This window comes from Nomascus leucogenys, chromosome 4 (genome assembly GCF_006542625.1).
Source record: "Nomascus leucogenys isolate Asia chromosome 4, Asia_NLE_v1, whole genome shotgun sequence".
NCBI classification, from domain to species: Eukaryota; Metazoa; Chordata; class Mammalia; order Primates; family Hylobatidae; genus Nomascus; species Nomascus leucogenys.
The window spans coordinates 56,499,077-56,519,099 of NC_044384.1; the positions used below are offsets into that span (position 1 = coordinate 56,499,077).

The 20,023-nt window shown below is 45.4% G+C and overlaps 1 protein-coding gene across 2 annotated transcripts in view; it reads left to right on the forward strand.

Moving 5' to 3' along the window:
* The window catches only part of TMEM241 (transmembrane protein 241), a 150,946-nt gene that overhangs the window by 71,817 nt on the left and 59,106 nt on the right, over nucleotides 1-20,023 (forward strand). For both annotated transcript variants that reach the window (XR_004029647.1, XM_003262004.4), the window contains exons 8-12: nucleotides 1,435-1,483; nucleotides 2,674-2,719; nucleotides 4,185-4,220; nucleotides 7,361-7,395; nucleotides 16,376-16,445. Coding sequence is in view for 1 of the 2 variants with exons in the window: in XM_003262004.4 (XP_003262052.2) it covers nucleotides 1,435-1,483; nucleotides 2,674-2,719; nucleotides 4,185-4,220; nucleotides 7,361-7,395; nucleotides 16,376-16,445 (236 nt within the window). In the remaining variant the exon portion in view is untranslated. The remainder of the gene's footprint in view (nucleotides 1-1,434; nucleotides 1,484-2,673; nucleotides 2,720-4,184; nucleotides 4,221-7,360; nucleotides 7,396-16,375; nucleotides 16,446-20,023) is intronic.

Genomic DNA, 20,023 nt, shown 5'->3' on the forward strand with positions numbered 1-20,023 from the left:
ATTCTCCTGCTTCAGCCTCCTGAGTAGCGGGGATTACAAGCGCCCGCCACCATGCCCAGCTAATTTTTTGTATTTTTAGTACAGATGAGGTTTCTCCATGTTGGCCAGGCTGGTCTCAAACTCCTGACCTCAAGTGATTCGCCCGCCTCGGCCTCCCAAGGTGCTGGTATTACAGGCGTGAGCCACTGTGCCTGGCCTGCAAAATGATTTTTATTTTATTATGCTGTGCTAAAGTTGAGTTTTCTTTATGAGGTGCTGAGGACCCACCCCCGCCCCCAGTAGTCATCTCATTTCTGGGTTTCCTTTCTTTTTTTCTCCCTCCTTTTCTCCCCCAGCATTATTAGGTCCCCACCAAGTGTCAGGCACTGAGCCAGGCTCTGGGGACACAAAGAGGAAAATTAATCTTTGCTCAGGCAGAAGTCAAACCTGTTTGGAGCAAAGGGGAGGGAAACAGTCAAGTAAACAGATCATTATCACACAGGGAGGCCAGGGCTCTGTCCTGGACAGGACAGGAGGCTCTGAAGCACCTAAGAAGACGTGGGGCCTCAGAAAGTAGGAGTAGCCATAATTACAGGGAGTCTGCTGTGTGCCAGCCTCTGTGCCAATGCTTTCTGTGCCTTATGTTATTTAAAATCTCACAACGTTTCTGTGAGGGTGGGAGCATTATTATCTCCATTTCATAGCACAGAATAAGGAGGCCCAAAAGGTCACCAGCTAACAAGTAAGTGGGGATTTTAGAATTTATCCCAGATCTCTCTGATGCTAGAGCCAGACTCTGCTTACAGGACCTACATCTGGAAGAATGAGGAGGAGTTAGCCAGGAGAAGAAAGCAGGCGAGGTCAGTCCTGGAGTGTCATGAGTATCCTGTGATCCAGCGTCATTGAGCACCTGCTATGTGTCTACCCCTGTTCTAATGCCCACCCTCCTGGAATGTACAATCTAGGAGAGCGGAGGGCAGGGAGAGATAGAGACACATAAACAAATAAGGAAGAAATAAATAGGATGTGTCCTGTGATACTAAGTCCTGTGGAGAATAGTAAGGGAAGAAGTAGAGGGTCCCCTCGGTTGAGTTGTAGGGGGAAGCAGTCATGCTTGGGAAAATGCAAGTTATCCTTATTCAGGGACAGTAGGGGGCTGTACCTACAACCGGAGGGGTTGATGGGGGCTTGTCACAGAGGTCTTGGGGTGTCATGAGTTTGGATTTGAACTTTGTGATGGCAGTGTGCGGCATGGGGTGTTGGAGGCAGAGTCCTGTTAGGTACTCTGGGTGAGGAATGAGAGGGAACTGAGGAACTGATGTAAGGCCCCAGGAGTCCTGTTTTGGGACCCTTGCTTGGCACTGAGCATTGATGACAGGTTTTCTGATGGCCACACTGGATTCCGTTTGCCTTGCACTTATAGCCATTTTTTCTTTTTTTAATTCTGTGTTTCAGTTTGATCCAGATGGATATTTTTGGGCTATAATTCACTTATTCTGTGTAGGTAAGTTTTAAAAGAATTCTTATGTAAGGCTGGGCATGGTGGCTCATACCTGTAATCCCAGCACTTTGGGAGGCCAAGGCAAGTGGATCCCTTGGGCCCAGGAATGGAAGACCAGCCTGGGCAACCTTGAGAAACCCCATTCTACAAAAAATACAAAAATTAGCCAGGCATGGTGGCACATGCCTGTTGTCCCAGCTGCTGAGGAGGCTGAGGTGGGACGATCACCTGAGTCCAGGGAGGTTGAGGCTGCAGGAGTCATGATCACACCACCACACTCCAGCCCGGGCAAAAGAGGGAAACCCTGTCAAAAAAAAAAAAAATGGAAAGAGAGAGAGAGAGAGGGAGGGAGACAGGGAAGGAGAGAGGGAGGGAGGGAAGGAGAGAGGGAGGGTGGGAAGGAGGGAGGGAAACTTACTTGAATAATTGAGGTTTATTGTATACTCACTTTTTGGTGACCTTGGAAAATTAAATCCAAGGTGTGAAGGTAAAAATTAAACGGGCATTTTCTGGATTGATTTTCTATTTTGAAGTTTTTCCTCGAATGTTTCCATTTCCAATATACTTTCCTCTTTTTCATGACAAATATGAACTAACTCACTGTGGCTTAGGGTTTCACTTGCTCAAGTCAACTTTTGGAAAGCTGATTGGTCTTCTCTAAAAATGGTGGGAAGATATCCAGAAGTTCATGTCAAAAACATTTTCTTTCAGTAATTTACCAAAAAAGTTTAAGTTGTTCAAATAAAGGGACCATCTGATTTTATTACAAATCACATGTTCAGTGTTGCTTGTCTGTAGTCCTGGGGGAAAAACAGTGCCCTGACTGTTAACACAGCTCAGAAATGTTCAGAAATCCAGGGGTGTTTCTCTTTTCATGTGCATCATGTCAAGGAAGTAAAACCTTCCTGTTAATTGTGTCCTTCATTATCATGATGCTTTCCATGCCCAGCACTCTGGGGACCACTGGAAGGACTAACTGTGTTATCATAGACGATTATTGAATTTGCATCCTTGAAGCCTTCCAAATGTTGATGGTCTTCTCCTGTCAGCTGGGTGTGACCCTCGTAGGGAAAAGGACCAGCAGTCGTGCTTTTGGGAGCCTTTATCCATGTGGATTTTGTGTTTCCCTGGACAGGCCAGCAGCTCCTTGAGCAGAATACCATGACCAGTGATATGTTTTATTTCATTTTCAGGGGCTTATAAAATTCTACAGAAGTCCCAGAAACCCAGTGCATTAAGGTAAACTCTTTTTTTTTTTCCTTGAGATGGAGTTTAGCTCTTCTTGGAGTGCAATGGTGCAATCTGGAGTGCAATGGCGCGGTCTCAGCTCACTGCACCCTCCACCCCCCGGGTTCAAGCGATTCGCCTGACTCAGCCTCCCGAGTAGCTGGGATTACAGGCATGCGCCACCACGCTTGGCTAATTTTGTATTTTTAGTAGAGAGGGGTTTCTCCATGTTGGTCAGGCTGGTCTTGAACTCCCGACCTCAGGTGATCCGCCCGCCTCGGCCTCCCAAAGTGCTGGGATTACAGGCGTGAGCCACCGCGCCCGGCCGAGATAAACTCTTAATGTTTGGTGAGCTGTGGTTGGGTTAAAGGAAAGGGCTGAGACTTGTGGTATGATGAGATTCCTCCATTCAGCCAGAGACTCTGCAGGCTTGGGTTGTGGTGAGGGCAGGGGACTTAGTCCTTGAAGCCAGCCCTCTTCTTGCTGTTTGGGCCACTCCAGGCTGTGTCCACCAACACCTGGAACATGTCTGCCTTTAGCCGTGTGTGAAGAGGCAGGGAAGTCGCAATCCCCTTCCTTCAGGGGATTCACATGTCACCCCTCAGATGACACGTGAATGCGATGTATGTGGCCAGCTGCTTTGGGTGCCGATCGGCTGCATCGAGCACAGAGGGACAGTACTTTTTCTTGTTTCCCCAGCCCCGTCCTAATTTGACTTACTTTAGACCCAGAAGTCTCTCCACTTACTAGCTCATTCTTGGGCAAAATGAGGCCTTTGTTGCAGGCAGTCAATGGAGCAGCTTTGGTGAATGTAAATGAGAAAAGACAAGACTTCAGGCCTGGAGCTGTGAGGCCAGTGCCCCTAGACCGGCCAGCTGGCCTCTGGGTTTTGGGGCCTGCTGAAGGCCTAAAGAGAAAAGGTCTGAAGGGAATGACTCCTGAGAGAAGGTCATCCACTCTGAGAATGTGGGGCTTCCACTCCTTGGAGCACCGTTTGTTCTTTTAATAAAGTGTTTTTGTAGCAAGAAGCCAGCAGAGTTGCCAGATAAAATACAGGATTCCTGGTTGCATTTGAATTTCAGATAAGCCTCGAATAATTTTTGTAATATTCGGAACATATAGTACTTACCCTAAAACATTACTCTTTATCAGAAATTCAAATGTATTTGATTGCCCTGTCTTTTTACTTGTTAAATATGGTAGCCCCAAAATCCAGTCCAGTGGCCTGAGATAGTTGACACTCCTCTGAAAGTGACAAATGTACACGTGGGAAACAGTTGCCCACAGGTGACAATGTGTGTGATTTAAAATGAACTAGTAACTGGTTTTGAATATTAAATACGTTTCCCTCTATTTATGGATAATTTATAAAAGTAGTAACTAAAATCGAATTTATTAATAGAAGATAATGATTATTTTATGTATTTAACATAGTTCTGCTACTTCATTTATCTTTTTTTTCTCTCTCATTCCTTAGTGACATTGACCAGCAATACTTAAACTATATATTCAGGTAAAATATAATTTACATTTTTAAAGAACAATTCATATCCTTTTAGGGCTAACGGATTTTTATTTTCCAATAATATTTTGATCGAAGAGTTCTGAGCCAATGTGCCTGCCAGGAAGATAAGTTACGGAACTTGTGAGATGACAGAGTTGAGGAGACCAAATAGTAGTCTTGCCCTTAGACCAGGCAAGAGGGGCCTCTCTCAGGCCCTAAACTTCAGAGGGCCACATCCCTCCTCCAGGATGTGGCATCTGTGAGGCTAAGGGATGTTTCTGTCATCCCAGAGGCCACACCCCTCACTTCTAGATTGTGTCCTTGAATCCCCCACCCATGTCTCTGGGCTCGATTCCAGGGCTCCTTGGGTCCGTCTTCCCAACTCATTCTCAGGCCCAAGGGGTGTCCAAAGAAAGGCTGTCAATGGGCAGGAGTGTAGGTGGAGAGGACCTTGCAGGCTCAGGTGTCCACACACATGTGTGAGGCCCTTGGGCTGCAGGATGAAGCCTGGGGTGGAAAGAAAAGGGGGGCATTGGCAACCAGGAGTCAGAGGCTGCCCTGGACTGCTACATTCTGACATGCAGCACCAGGGAGCCCAAGAATTCTACATTTTAAACTAGACTTTCAGGTTATTCTGAAGGTGTATTTGTTAAGGTGGGATGAAGTCTGAGGCTTGATTTATAACTTTTAAATATGGTATGTGGACTTCTGTTTGTATCCTTGTCCCAAGCCAAGCAGAGAATGAGCCTGCTTACTAGAACAGCATGATACACCCTTTTTATATTAGTATAATTTCTTTATACTTTATAAGTATTATAATTATAATGTACATGTAATTATAATTTATAATTTAATTTACATGTAATTTACATGTAATTTATTATAATTCATTATAATTTATATTACATGATAATTATATATCATTATAACTTACATGTAATTTATAATCTTACAACTATAAGGGGTTTCTGCATTGGGAGGCTGAGGCAGGAGGATCGCTTGAGCCCCAGAGCTCAAGGTTACAGTGAGTTATGACTGAGCCACTGCACTCCGGCCTGGGCAACAGGGCTTTAAGTTACATTTTTCTTCAAACATGGTCCCACCACAGTACACCTAGAGGTGATTAATTGCAGTTCATCAAACGTATTGAGTTTTCTGAATGCCACATGATGTTTGGCACTGCTAGGGATCCAAGGATGAATAAAATATGGTTCTTGCCCCCAAGGAGGTCGAAGTGTAGGATGCCACAGAGAGGAAAAGATGAAAAGAGAATGAAGAGGAGTGTTCCTTTGATGTGAGCCCCATTCATCCTTGGCACCCTCCCATCACCCTCTCTGGAAACCCCTCCCATCCCCCAGCGCCCCTCTGCAATGCCTTCATGCTGCTAAAGCCCACTGTGGGGGGCCCAATCCCCGACCCTCTGCAACCTCTTCTATCAAAACTCATGCCATCCAGGTGGCCGATTGAGTTAGAGGTTAGGAATAAAACATGCTATCTAAGTATCGGAGGGAATTTTTTTTTCAAGTGCTGAATGGCCTGCTTTGGTAGGAGTTAGGAGTGGCTTAACACTATATTTGCAAAATTCAAACAAGGATTAAAGGACCAACTCTTCACTTAATTATTTCTTATATTTATCCCCTAATATTTTATTTGAGGTTACCCTTTGGGGTGATTCTGATGATGGGATTTGGGGTACATGACAAGCTCTGGGAGATGTTTTGGGATAGCACGAGGCCCCTCATATCCTGCCATAAGAGTGATCACTTCTCCTCCTGAAGTTATAACCAAAAAGGGATTCAGGGAGGTAAAATAATGGAGTATGTACAGGGTATATGTTTTCCAAAGAAAGGCAAGATGGAAGCAAAGACTTAGAGAGCTTATGCAAAGGGCTAATCATTGCGAAGTCCCCAGTCTTGTTTATAGCTACATGCAGCCCTGTCTTACAAACTTACAACTTCTCAATGACTGGATGTGTGGCTTTTCCCATTGGCTTTCTCCCAAACCTCCTGTCTAGCCTCTGTCCACACTGCTGCTGCCCTGGGGCCATCAGAGAAACTTAGCTTTAGAGGAAGAGCAAAGGAAGAACACGAGAAACACAGAAATGGCTCCAGGAGACAGCTCCTGGAGCAGGCAGGCTCCCAGTGGTTTTTTTGCTCACAGCCGTCTTCCTCCACACTGCCTAGGATGTCACCACCAACTAGGGATTCCTTGTGGTGGTTCCCAATCCTGGTGTACTTTAGAGCCACTGAGGGGCCATAACAAAATGAAACAACTGATGCCTGCACCTCAGAGATTCTGATTTAAGCCAGGACACTGGGCTATTCTGATATGCAGCCAGGGTTTAGAACCAGAGTAGCACTTTAAAAAATTCCCTGCCATACTTGGATAACATGTGTTATTCCTAATTCTCTAATTTGATTGGCTGCCTGGATGGCATGAGTTTTGATAGAAGAGGTTGCAGAAGGTGGGGGATTGGGCCCCCCAAGTGGGGTTCAGCAGCGTGAAGGCACTTTAGAGGGGTACTGCAGGACGGGAGGGGTTTTCAGAGAGGACGATGGGAGGTTGTCAAGGATGAACAGGGCTCACATGAAAGGAACACTCCTCTTCATCCTCTTTTCATCCTTTCCCCTCTGTGGCATCTATTGAAAATCAGTAAAGGTAGTTTTCAGCCACATGGTGGATGGGCTGGATCAATTGTGGGCTAGCCTTTTGGAAATGTAACTATCTTCTACACAGTTAATTTTGTGGCAAAAATATATGTAGCTCACACAACAGCTAGCTTTTACATTGCAACCTATTTTAATTTGGAGTTTGCTTTGTTTAGCTTATAAATACTCTTGGTAGATAAGGTGGGTATGATCATAACTAGGGTCAGCCAGGACTGAGAAAAGAGACACAGTGGACCCTCAGGTTGAGACATGGATTCATACTCTGTCCCAAGCCTGTCCCAAGAGGCAATCTTCTTGCCAAAACATGAGACATTTCAAGACATTCTTACTCTCTCTGAGAAGCTGGATTTAGGCAGAATGAGTCAGTGCAGATAATTTGCTTTTAGGGAAATTTAACTATTTCCAAGTAAAATGGGCGGGAACAGCTGGGGTTTTTGGTGCCAGGGAAACTTCTTGACTACTTTGCTGTCTCTTTTCCAGTGTGGTGCTCCTGGCATTTGCATCTCATCCCACAGGTAAATGCCCCCGGAGTGTTGTTTTGTTTGTGTTTGACATTGCTCATTGGACCCAGTGAGCCTGTCTCTCAGAGACATTTCGTAAGAGCATGTCATTGCCCCCTAGGATGACTGCAAGGGCAGGAAGGTCCCATCTATTTGAAACTGCTCTTAATAAACCAATTTATCACCCAGGAATTTATTCTTACCCCTTCTTGTTGTCTGTGTTTTCATCCAGTATGATCTCAGATATACAGACAGGTCTACTTCCTGCCAAGTAAACTAGGGCTTATTTTGCCCGCTTCCAAAATTCCTTTTCCAAGTGTCCTGAATTGCTCTTCATTTCTAGTGTTAAAAAATTTGGTGAAAAAGTTCAAAAGTTCAAAAAACTCCCTGAATCCCTTTTTGGTGATAACTTCAGGAGCAGAAGTTATTGCTCTTATAGCAGAATATGAGGGGCCTCTTGCCATCCCATAATATTTCCCAAGGCCTGCTATGGTACCCCAAATCCCATCATCAGAATCATCCCAAAGGGTAACCTCAAATAAAATACTAGGGGGTAAATAGAAGAAATAATTAAGTGAAGGAGTTTGTTCTCTAATTCTTGTTTGAATTTTGCAAATATATTGTTAAGTTACCCTCTTTCTATCTGGCATCATTTTTAAAGTTTGTATCATATGTCACCATCCAATTCTCATAATTCCAGAAGAAAGGAGTCAATTCTTTTTTTTTTTTTTTTGAGACAGAGTCTCGCTCTCTTGCCCAGGCTGGAGTGCAGTGGCATGATCTTAGCTCACTGCAACCTCCGCCTCCCAGGTTCAAGCAATTCTCCTGCCTCAGCCTCCCGAGTGGCTGGGACTACGGCGCGTGAGACCATGCCTGGCTAATTTTTTGTACTTTTAGTAGAGACGGGGTTTCACCATGTTAGCCAGGATGATCTCGATGTCCTGACCTCATGATCCACCCACCTTGGCCTTCCAAAGTGCTGGGATTACAGGCGTGAGCCACCGCGCCCGGCCAGGAGTCAATTTTTAAAATGTATCTTGCTGCCTCAATTACTCTGTTGTTGCTTTTCAGATTAAGGAATTGCCCACAAGACCCTATTCCATCACAGTTTTTTGCTTTGAAAGGCTTTGAAATTGATGCCAAAAGATAAAACAATAGTGTCTGTGTGTGGCACGGCTGAAAATACAAGTTATATTGGTTGTGCTCCTTGTGGCTTCGTGGAGTGTGGTGCAAAGAATAGACTCAGAAGGATTGGAACTTTCCTTGGCTCCCCCACCGAGTGGCCTTAAGATAGTTTTTTGTTTTTGTTTTTAAAAAACAAACCACAAAACGAATGTTTACTCACCACTTGCTATGCATAAAGCATTACCCAAGCCCTCTAGGTCTCAGTTTTCGCATCTAGAAAATGAGAAAGGTGAACTGGCTGCTTTCTAAGGTCCCTTCTAGCTCTCATCCTGTGCTTAAAGCAATAACAGCTTTCTGTTGGCATTTTCAGCTGCTTCTTTCTGTTGGTGTTTTACCTGCTATCTGAGCGAGGATCCTCAGGGAGTTGTTGATAGTGACTCAGGAATAATGCTTCTAGATTGTATATGACATATCTGAATCCATGTCTTGTAAGGATAACTTGAATGCATTTTCTTAATACATTACACTCCGCTTGCCATATGAAAGCACAGTTCCTATTGTCTGCCTGCTCCTATGAACGATGACTTCTCAAAACTCCAAGGTTTGCTGTTGAGTCCCCTCTCTGCTGTCATTTGCTGAAAGTCTATCCTTTGTGGAATAATAAGTCCTGTGAAGCCATACTGGTAACCCTAAACGGCTTCTGCTTACCCATACTGCTGGTTGTCTGCCTTTCAGTCGTGTCTCCTATCATTCCTTTATGCAGCCAGGTAGCTGCCACCCAGCAGACATTTAAGAGCCTACTAAGTGTCCTGCCCCTTTGAAATGTGCTTTTGTCGGCCGGGCGCGGTGACTCACACCTGTAATCCCAGCACTTTGGGAGGCTGAGGCGGGCAGATCATGAGGTCAGGAGATCGAGATCATCCTGGCTATCACAGTGAAACCCCATCTCTACTAAAAATACAAAAAATTAGCTGGGCGTGGTGGCAGGCGCCTGTAGTCCCAGCTACTCAGGAGGCTGAGGCAGGAGAATGGTATGAACCTGGGAGGCGGAGCTTGCAGTGAGCTGAGATCGCCCCACTGCACTCCAGCCTGGGCAAGAGTGAGACTCCATCTCAAAAAAAAAAAAAAAAAAAAAGAAACGTGCTTTTGTCAAAGGCCTTTGGAAAGTTATGTTCACAGATTCTCCTTGGTTTACATCCTGAATTATTTCTAGTGGACTTGGGTGAATAATTCTTTTTTTTTTTTTTTTTTTTTTGAGACAGAGTCTTGCTCTGTTGCCCAGGCTGGCCAGGCTGGAGTGCAGTGATGTATCTTGGCTCACTGCAACCCCTGCCTCCCGGGTTCAAGCAATTCTCCTGCCTCAGCCTCCTGAGTAGCTGGGATTATAGGCACCTACCACCATGCCCGGCTAATTTTTGTATTTTTAGTAGAGACGGGGTTTCACCACGTTGCCAGTCTGGTCTGGAACTCCTGACCTCAAGTGTTCTGCCCGCCTCATCCTCCCAAAGTGCAGGGATTATAGGCGTGAGCCACTGTGCCCAGCTGGGTGAATAATTTTTACCTAAAGAAATCATGCTGCCCTTCAGCTAAGATGTTGTGCTTGTTCATTTGTTAAACTTATGATGGTCAGAGCTGGAAGGAATCTTAGTGATTATCCCAGGTGCCACCAAATTGTATTAATTACTTGTGAACCATCCTAATACAAATGAGGAGATTGAAACCCTGAGGAGTTAAGTGATGTGACCAAGATGATGCAGAGTAGGCGGGTAGCAGAGGGAGACTGGGGTTAGGTCTCCTGACCAAGATGATGCAGAGTAGGCGAGTAGCAGAGGGAGACTGGGGTTAGGTCTCCTGACCCTCTTTCTAAGTTTTTCTTTTTAAATGCTGCTGCTCTTTCAGTGATCCTACACTTTATTGCTTTTTTTGAGACAGAGTCTTGCTCTGTTGCCCAGGCTGGAGTGCAGTGGTGCAATCTTGGCTCACTGCAACCTCCGCCTCCCAGGTTCAAGTGATTCTCCTGCCTCAGCCTCCCAAGTAGCTGAGATTACAGGCACCTGCCACCACATCTGGCTAATTTTTATATTTTTAGTGGAGACGGGGTTTCACGATACTGGCCAGGCTGGTCTCGAATGCCTGACCTCAGGTGATCTGCCTGCCTCAGCCTCCCAAAGTGCTGGGAATACAGGCATGAGCCACCACGCCCAGCCCCCTACACTTTACTGTAAAGTATCCCACTCCAGTGAATGCTTTTGTACGACATTCCTAAATTTTGGTCTGGAGCTGCTTTTGGTTTGGGGGATGTGTTTAGCCACCAGTTTCTGAACATGGTGACTGCTGGTAATAGCTTAGACATTTTGGCCAACAGTCTGACATTTTACCTTGAGTTATTGCTAAACTTTCAGGTCAATACAAAAATACCTTGGACACTTAATTACTCCCTGGGAATACAAAGTGGTCAGAAGTATATGATTGTAGAATGTCCTGGGCAGAGGAGTAATTTGAAATAGGCTTCAGTTTCTTTTTGAGGTAATGAAAATGTTCTGGAATTAGATAGTGGTGATGGTTGCACAACTCTATGAATATACTAAAAACCACTGAAGTGTACACTTTAAAAGGGTGAATTTTATAGTATGCAAATTATATCTCAATAAAAAAATGTATTGGGGGAATAAAAGGACATCTTTCTCATTTGAAAACCTGTTTGGAGCTTAATTATGCCAGAAGGGATACTTGCATGGATTAATTTTCCTTCAAGTTATATTTTCATAATTTTTGAAAAAGAATGGACACAAATGTTCACCTTCCCTTCCATCTCCTGCAGGATAGGGGATGGGTCTGCAGTGGGCAACCCAGGGCATTGTGGAGCCTGTTGGATTCATCAGAGAGAGTCCTGGGACACTGCTCTTGAAGGACTCTTCTCTGCAACTTCGATTTGTTGAAGTTTCCTGCTAGCTGAGGTGGTGTCATTGCAGAGGCCAGGTACAGAAAGTCGGGCTTATAAGAAGGGTTTTGCTGGGCCATGGCACTGCTGAAGTGGCTGTGGGCTCCCTTGCTGTAAGGGAGCAGGACTACTCTTATAGGGTGGCTCCAATTCCTGCCAGTTCATTCATTAGCTTTCTGATTGGACCAAGTCTAGCCCACTTCAAGGTAGAACAGCACTTTATTCTTTCTCACTTGCTTATTACACTTGCTATCTAGAACGTCTGCAGTGGGGCCTGAGTGTGTATTGGGTGAGCTGTCTTCCTGGTTCCCTACTGCTCCAGTTAAGACACAGTCACAGTCAGTCTCCATTAGGACAGTCTTCTTGGAATCTGTTCATACTTTCTGACATTTTACAGCAGGGCTCAATTCTTTTTGGTTTCTTCTTACCCCTTCTTTTTTTCTTCTTCTCTTTTCTTTTTTTTTTTTTTTTTTTTTTTTTTTTGAGAGAGTCTCGAACTCTCTTGCCCAGGCTATAGTGCAGTGGCACGATCTGTGCTCACTGGAACCTCTGCCTCACGGGTTCTGGTGAGTCTCCTGCCTCAGCCTCCGGAATAGCAAGGATTACAGGTGCCCGTCACCATGCCCAGCTAATTTTTGTATTTTTAGGAGAGACGGGGTTTCACCATTTTGGTCGGGCTGGTCTTGAACTCCTGACCTCAAGTGATCCACCCACCTTGGCCTCCCAAAGTGCTAGGATTACAGGCGTGAGCCACTGTACCCAGCCCTCTTCTTTTATTACTTGTATCTTAGTTATTTGGTAGTACTTTAAAAACATTTTAAAATTGTTGTATAATTTACATATATGAAATATACGTTTTAAATGTACAGCTCGATCAATTTTGGCAAATTTACACACCTGTGTAACTTACACCCCATCAAGATATAGAACATTTCTATCACTGCAGAAAGCTTCCTCCTGCCCCTTCCTAGTCACTCCCTCTCCACACCATGAAGGCCTCTATGGATCTGATGTCTGTTACCATAGATAAGTTCTGTCTATTCTCAAGCCATTATAAATGGAATCATCAGTACTTTTTGTGTCTGGCTCATGCAGCACAATGTTTAGAGATTCATTCATGTTGTTGTGTATATCATGAGTTTGTTCCTTTTTGTTGCTGGTAGGGTTCCGTTGTATGCATATACCACATTTGTTTTCTGTTTACCTGTTGATGCTCACCTGGGCTGTTCCCAGCTTGTGGCTGCTCTGAACGTTCTCATACCAGCCTTTTTGTGGACTTATGTTTTCACATCTCTTGGATGAACATTTCAGAATAGGATTACTGGGTCTTAGAGTAGATGTATGTTCCACTTTCTAAGAAAGGATGTTTTCCAAAGTGTTTGTACCATTTTCCACTCCCACCCAGCAGTGTGTGAGAGTTCCAGTTGCTCCACATCCTCACCAGCATTTAACGTTGTCAGTCCTATTTTAACTCTTCTAGAGGGTGTGTGAGGGCTTCTGGATAGTGCTTTTGACTGAGCTTCCCTCCTCACTTACTCCTGAGTGATTGGAAGGAGGAGCTCTCTTGCAGGTGCACCTTTGGAGTGCGCTGGCAGCAGTGGTGGGACTCAGGCAGACAGTTCTTCATGCCCTCAGCATGGGCACCACCACAGAGTTTGCTCCGAGAATCTCAGAACCTTCCTTGAGAAGAGGATCACCTTTCCCCCTTGCACTCTTTTAAATATAGTAGAGAAGAGGAAATTTCCCCTGTTAAAGAGTTTGTACTTCCTATTTGTATGGGGCCCCTTAGCTGTGGTGTTCAAGAGAGCTCTAGAGAATTTCAGGGAACAAAAGGAGCAGGGAGACTCAGGAATCTGACCCAGAAACAACCTTGTTACCTGGTGTGTCTGTGGCTCATGTGTGAGACAGAGCAAGCAGCACTAATTACTGCTTGGAACTGACCTCCTGTTTTCCTGCCAGTTTTGAGGGCGAGAACATGAGAGGAAATTTTCTTCACATTCAAATATCAATTAGTGTTGAATGTGGTAATATTGTGTCACACTTTTCACCGTGGCAATTTCATGCTTCATAATCTTTGGAGAGATGGGATTCACTCGCTCAGAGTCAGTGGAATTTTAACTGCAGAACCCAACAGTGAGGGCCTAACTCAGACTCCATTACATAAGCTGCATGTTGCTGTAGCAAAACATGTTTACAACTCTTTTTTTTTGAGATGGAGTCTCACTCTGTCACCCAGGCTGGAGTGCAGTGGTGCAATCTCGGCTCACTACAACCTCTGCCTCCGAGATTCAAGCAATTCTCTGCCTCAGCCTCCTGAGTAGCTGGGATACAGGCACCCACCACCACGCCCAGCTAATTTTTGTATTTTTAGTAGAGATGGAGTTTCACCATCTTAACCAGGCTGGTCTTGAACTCCTGACCTCGTGATTCACCCGCCTCAGCCTCCCAAAGTGCTGGGATTACAGGCATCAGCCACCGCACCCAGCCTTGTTTACAACTCTTTAGCCACTTGATTTGTGCTTAAGCTGTGTAGTTCAGCACTAGATGGTGCAGGAGTGTTGTTTTGCAGCAAACTCCTGGATCAAGTTTGCATGTGGCTGGGGCCAGCCAGCCACACGCTGCAACCTCTTCCGGGGGTATTTATAGCACAGTCACTAACATTTGCTGTTCTGGGGTTGTCGTGCACCCTCTCTGCTTAGGAGGACTACTTTAGCAAAAGAGAAAGCAGGTGGAAGGCATCAAAGGGGAATATTTGAGGTGAGCTTGAAATTGAGGACCACAGAGCCAGCTGGAAACTAGAACATTAGCTCTAGGGAAGGCAAGAGATGATCAGGTCTTTCCAATACTCTTGGTTTGGTAGTGCTTGCTGTGTGCTGGGTATATTGGATATGGTGCTGACACACAGTGGGTGCAGGGGTCAGGAAAATAGCATCCCCACTCTCAAGGACTCGCTAATTCTAGGAGGAGGGACCGGTGTGAAGTCAGCTAAGTGGTGTGTGAGAAACCAAGGTATGATGGTTTTAGGAATGGCTCAAAGGTAAGGGCTAGCTATTCTTATTTTCTCTCTCTCATTATGGGGTCAGTTTTCAGGATTTGGGCGGGGGTTATTATTTCCTGAGGACTGTATTTTTTTTTTTTCTTTCTTTCTTTTCCTCCCTCCTAGTCTTCCTCTGACCACACTTCAGCTCTTTAGACCCCCTCCAAAGCCTGGGCTGGGCTGTAAAAGCTGCCACGCGCCGTGAGTCCTGTTCACCCTGCTGGAGCATTTCTGATGAAAGACTGGGTGCTGAGAGGGGCGCAGCCTGAGAGGACTCAAGGTCCTAGGTTTCATTCGTCTCCCTCTCCACCGTTCCTCATTATCACACTGGCTACGCTGCAGTTCCTCTCACACTGAGAAGGAAATTGGGAAAGGGCCAAGAGCACACAGCTGCCAAAGAGACGGAACGAATTCTCCATGGACGTGGACAGACTCTCCCTCCACTTTGCCTGAATGGAGGGCTCTGGCCACTCTCTAGGTCTGGGGTCCCCAGGGCACCCTTGCCTATCACTTCTATGGGGAAAGGGACTTCCGAATATATCCACGCTCTTCGCACACTAAATGACAACTGGTGTTGTCATTTACAAATTCCCTCTACCAACACAGTTTGACAGTAGAGCTATTCAGAGGAATCGTGGCTGAAAGAGAACAAGAAATCTTGTTGGGCTTCATAAAAACCAGATCCCAAGAAATCCCCTCCTTGTAGTAAAACACACGCTCACTCACAGAAACAAAACAAAGAAAATAACAGTCATAAGTTTAAAAAACCCTCCAAAGAAATTGAACTCAGAATTTTCCTTCCCAATAGATAGTTGAATCATTTGAGATCATTTGGGTCTCCAAGAAAGTATAGGAGCCCATCGTGTCTTTTGATCTGAAACCCTTGATTAATAGCATAGTGGTGAAGGAAATGCTGCCTGTGTGTTCCACTGCACACCTAATATACTAGCAATACTTAGGAAAATCAGCCCTCTCCCCCGAGGCCCCCAGAACTGAGAGACAGGCCAAGGCCCAGGGGTCTGGAAGACCAGGCTCTCCAAGAGGTTCAGAAATTCCAGATTTGGAAGACTCAAGCTATCTGCTGTGGAAATGCTTAATTCCTTTTCTCCGGACATTTTTGGAAGGCTTTCTGCTTTTTTAATCTCCTGACTTCTTGTTTGTGACCAAGTTCAAATTCCAGAGAGGGAAGCAGCCAATATGTGTGATTATTTCCTCTTGCACCAAGTGGAACTAAAAGAATGAACTTACTTCACAAGAAATAAATGTACCCTTTGGACCTCAAACTAAAATGAATTTGCACAGTTGGTCTGGCCCCTGTGCTGTTCTTGCAGTCATTAAACATAAAAATGAAAAAAAAATGTCAGGGCAGTGCATTCATGACCTTTTTTTAGATATAAGGCAGAAAAGTAGAAAAGAGTCTTGAAAAAGATTCTTTTATCCTGAACACTCCCTTGTGCAGGGTTGGCTGCCTGGTAGAGAGGAGACAGCCTAAGGTTTGGATTGACTGGAGTTCACATTCTGGCTCCATAGTTTAAGAGTTGTGCAATCTTAGCTATGTTTCTTAACTTCTCTGAGCCTTAGTTTAAATGGGCACAATAGAACCTCACAGAGTTGTTACTGAGATTGAAAAAGATAAATACATAAAGATTTTAGCATTGGGCCCTGCACAAGGCATGCTCTCACTAAATGGGCATTATTATTATCATACTGTTATTATCATGATAAGACAATGTCAGTAACAGAATCCCTGGGAATGCTGGAGTGAATTCAATGCCAGGGGACTGAAAGCACAGGACTGCTAAAGACGCCTTCCTTATATTTGCTGGGGCAATGGGGCAGAGGGTCATGTGAGGCCTCATGGGTCACTGTTTCACCATTGCTGTTCCCCTCAGGTGATCTCGTCAGCGTCCTGGACTTCCCGTTCCTGTACTTCTACAGATTCCATGGCAGCTGCTGTGCCAGGTAATCTTAAGCTCACTCATTTGTATGCTTTCTGTGCTGTCCGCTGTGTCTTCCTCTCTGTGAAGTTCAGGGTCACTAGCAGTGACCTGAGTGAGTGGCAGGAGAGAGTGGTGGTGGATGCAGGCGAGGAAGCAGTCATTATGTCACCAGCAGGCTGTCACTTAGCACCCTTAGATGCTCAGGGCCAGCTTGGGTCCTGCCAGGACCCCTGGCCCATGGAAGTGCCTCCACCAAGACAGTGGTTTTCGCACTTGCTCTAGAGCTAGGATTCTCCCACTTTTTTCTCCCTCCACAAGCAAATTTCACATAGAACTCCAATATATAAAACTGATTAAATGGGTCCAGTTCAAGGGAAGATTTGGGTTCAGAATCCCACCCGCTCAGCTTTCCCCTTGGCCTCCTTCTTGCTCTTTAAGGCAACCTCCAAAATAACCTCCACCAAACCCGAAGACTCTGGGAAATAGATTTTGGAAACTGATGGCTAGGAGATGTCTAGACAACAAGGTGATCATTAGTGCTTGGTCTTGGGAATGACTCAGGGATATAGGCCAGTTGGAGGGCTACATCTCAACACACAGAAGTGTATCCTCACCCTCTCCCCATGTCCTGCCATGATCATCACTCTGCTTGACCTCATCATGCCAAGAAGTGGAAAGACTTCTGTGGATAGGTCCAAAGCATGTGTGGTATCCCGATATGGTAGAAAGACTGACCCAGGTTGAACCCCAGAATTGCTGTTGCTAATTGTGTGATCTTTGGGTCTTAAGCTTTGTGCCTGGCCCAGTAAATGGTGGTCATTATGATGATCTACTCAGGTTGATTGTAAATACACTGTCAATCATGAAGAACTGCTATGTAAAAATCAGGCCACCTGTTCCCACACATATCAAACAGTGCCTTGTGAAGCAGTGATCCTTTACAATGTTAAAAATCTGCTATGTGGCTAGTGGATATGTCCTGCTCCTCTGGTGTGTTTGGGCCAAAAAAAAAAAGAATTAATATTACAGAGTTTGTTTCTGCATTTGAGCCTTGGAATGATTTATTTATCACCCTCAGAAAAGTTTCGGGAAAACACTGACACAATTCACTTTCCTAGTTCCTGTCAATTGGTTAGGCCTTGCCCGTTAGCTGGGATCACATGGCGTGAGTCTTCGTGCTGGGCGGGCGGCTGCGGACTTGTTTCCCTTTGAGTCTGGTTATTTGGCAGCATGGGCAAGCAGGGTGTAGAGGGGAGGTCAACCATTGTTTGGTTATTTGGAACAGAGCAGCACAGTTCACAGCCCATTGATGTTGGCTTTGTGGGGTGACAATTGGGCTCTATTTTTGCCCCTTTTAATCTGCAGCTTTCTCATAATGCAACATGATAAATCAGGGTTTTGTTTTATTCTAAAGATCTGGAAATCTGTATTTGAATTGATGTGACTCTGTTACATTTTACCCGTGCTTCTGTACAGAGCTCAGCCTCTTTGAGGAATGCATTGGTTTTCCCTGTGTCATTTCAGAGGCTCCACCATATCTCAGACTGAGCATTACCTTCAGGAGGTTCTGGGGGAGCTCAGGAGGGGCACGGTAGCCATAGCCCAAAGACTCCATTAACAGGGAGTCTTCTGTTCCCAGATTCCTTCATTTCTGGGAGCCTCCCTCTGCTTTTCAGATCTGCCTCCTTAGCAAGGGGTAGATGGGCTGAAAGTGCAAGGAGAAAGATAAGAGATCCATGAGTAACGTAAAAATGAGTCACAGACATAGAAGTCAAGCATTGGAAAAGAGCCCAGATGCTTCCAGAAGCCTGTCAGTCACAAACCCGCATGAGCTTTTCTGGCCCAGAGTCTGCACTGAGAGGACAGGTCAACATGCAATCATGCCACCCCTGTGGCTAGAGGCATAGAGGAGAGGGAACGACTCAAGGGAAAGGAAGTCTGGGAGGTTGGGCAGGCACCTGTGAAGTTGTTACTTCCTTCGCTGCAGAGGTGGGAGCCACCAAGAGGAGCCTGGAGCACTGCTGCCTCCCTTTTCAGCCCCACCCTCATGACCACCAGTGCCTGGCACATCTTTTTTTTTTTTTTGAGACGGAATCTCACTCTGTCACCCAGGTGGTGCGATCTCAGCTCACTGCAAGCTCTGCCTCCCGGGTTCACACCATTCTCCTGCCTCAGCCTCCCGAGTAACTGGGACTACAGGTGTCTGCCACCACGCCCGGCTAATTTATTATTATTTTTTTTTGTATTTTTAGTAGAGATGGGGTTTCACCGTGTTAGCCAGGATGGTCTCGATCTCGTGACCTCATGATCTGCCCGCCTCCGCCTTCCAAAGTGCTGAGATTACAGGCATGAGCCACCACGCCCAGCCACATCTCACTCTTTGTCTAGCCGGTCAAGAACACATTTCCATGAAGCTTCACATCTTCCTCAGTTGTCCTGCCTCCAAATGCCAGGAAGAGTTTGGAGCTCCCTTTGCTATGGCCCTGGCCACACAGTGGCACTTTTGAAAATAGTTCCAGCACAGGCAACTACGTCTGTCCACTGCTGTGCCAGCGCCCTTGCTGGTCCAGAGATCTGAAGAGCCATGAAGACCTGGATTCTAATTGTACCTGTGCTCCAGTTTCATTGTTAATAAAGTGAGACTTTGGGATAGGTAATCTTATTGTTCTAAAAGCCTCTGGTTTCCATTAAGATAGGATGAGGACTTCTATGATTATTTCTACTTTAAGGAAACTGAACCTGAGACAAAAAGGTGGGAAGGGGGATTTGGTTAATGTTATCAGGGTCAGTAAGCACAGTGAGGAATAGAAATCCAGGCACTGGGTGTGATTGGGTAGGTCTGCTGCTTACCCATGGGGCCTCTTTGCCTTTTGGGTGTGAGTAACTTGACATCTTAATCCATAGCTGTTCAGCCTCCCATGACTGCTGATGCAAATCGGAACAAACTTTGCAGGTCATCAGGGCCAAACCGGCTGAAATACACACAGGGGAAACCTAATGCCTGTCTTTAGTCCTGCCCCAAGAATGTGGCTATGAATTAGTCTAATCTAATGAAGTGAAGATACACATTTCTGTGACATTTGGCCTTAGGTGTGTTCAATTCAATTCAATCTGCTTCCAATTCAACCTGACAAGCATTTAGTTAATGTGTACCGTAACTCAGGCACCATATTAGGCTCTGTTGAAAATACAAAGAGCAGCCCAATATTGGGCTTTTCCTGCTCAGAGTTTATGATCAGCATTGGAGCTGCGCGCCAGTGCCTGTATAAGGTCAGATGGAAGTGTGGCAGTCAAGGGTCTGGAGATGCAAATAAAGTACAACTCACAGGGCTTGCCTCTCTAGCTTGGAGTTACAACTGCAGTCATATCTCTTACTTTGCAATTTTCAAGTTCAAATAACAGTCACACTCAAACCACCACTTGCACATATTTGCATGAAGTCAGCCTTTCTCTCTCTCTCTCTCTCTCTCTCACACACACACACACACACACACACACACACTGTCTGTCTCACCTCTTCCCTAGTTGTCCTGCCTTCAAATGCCAGGAAGCATTTGGAGCTCCCTTTGCTTTGGCCTTGGCCACACAGGGCACTTTTGA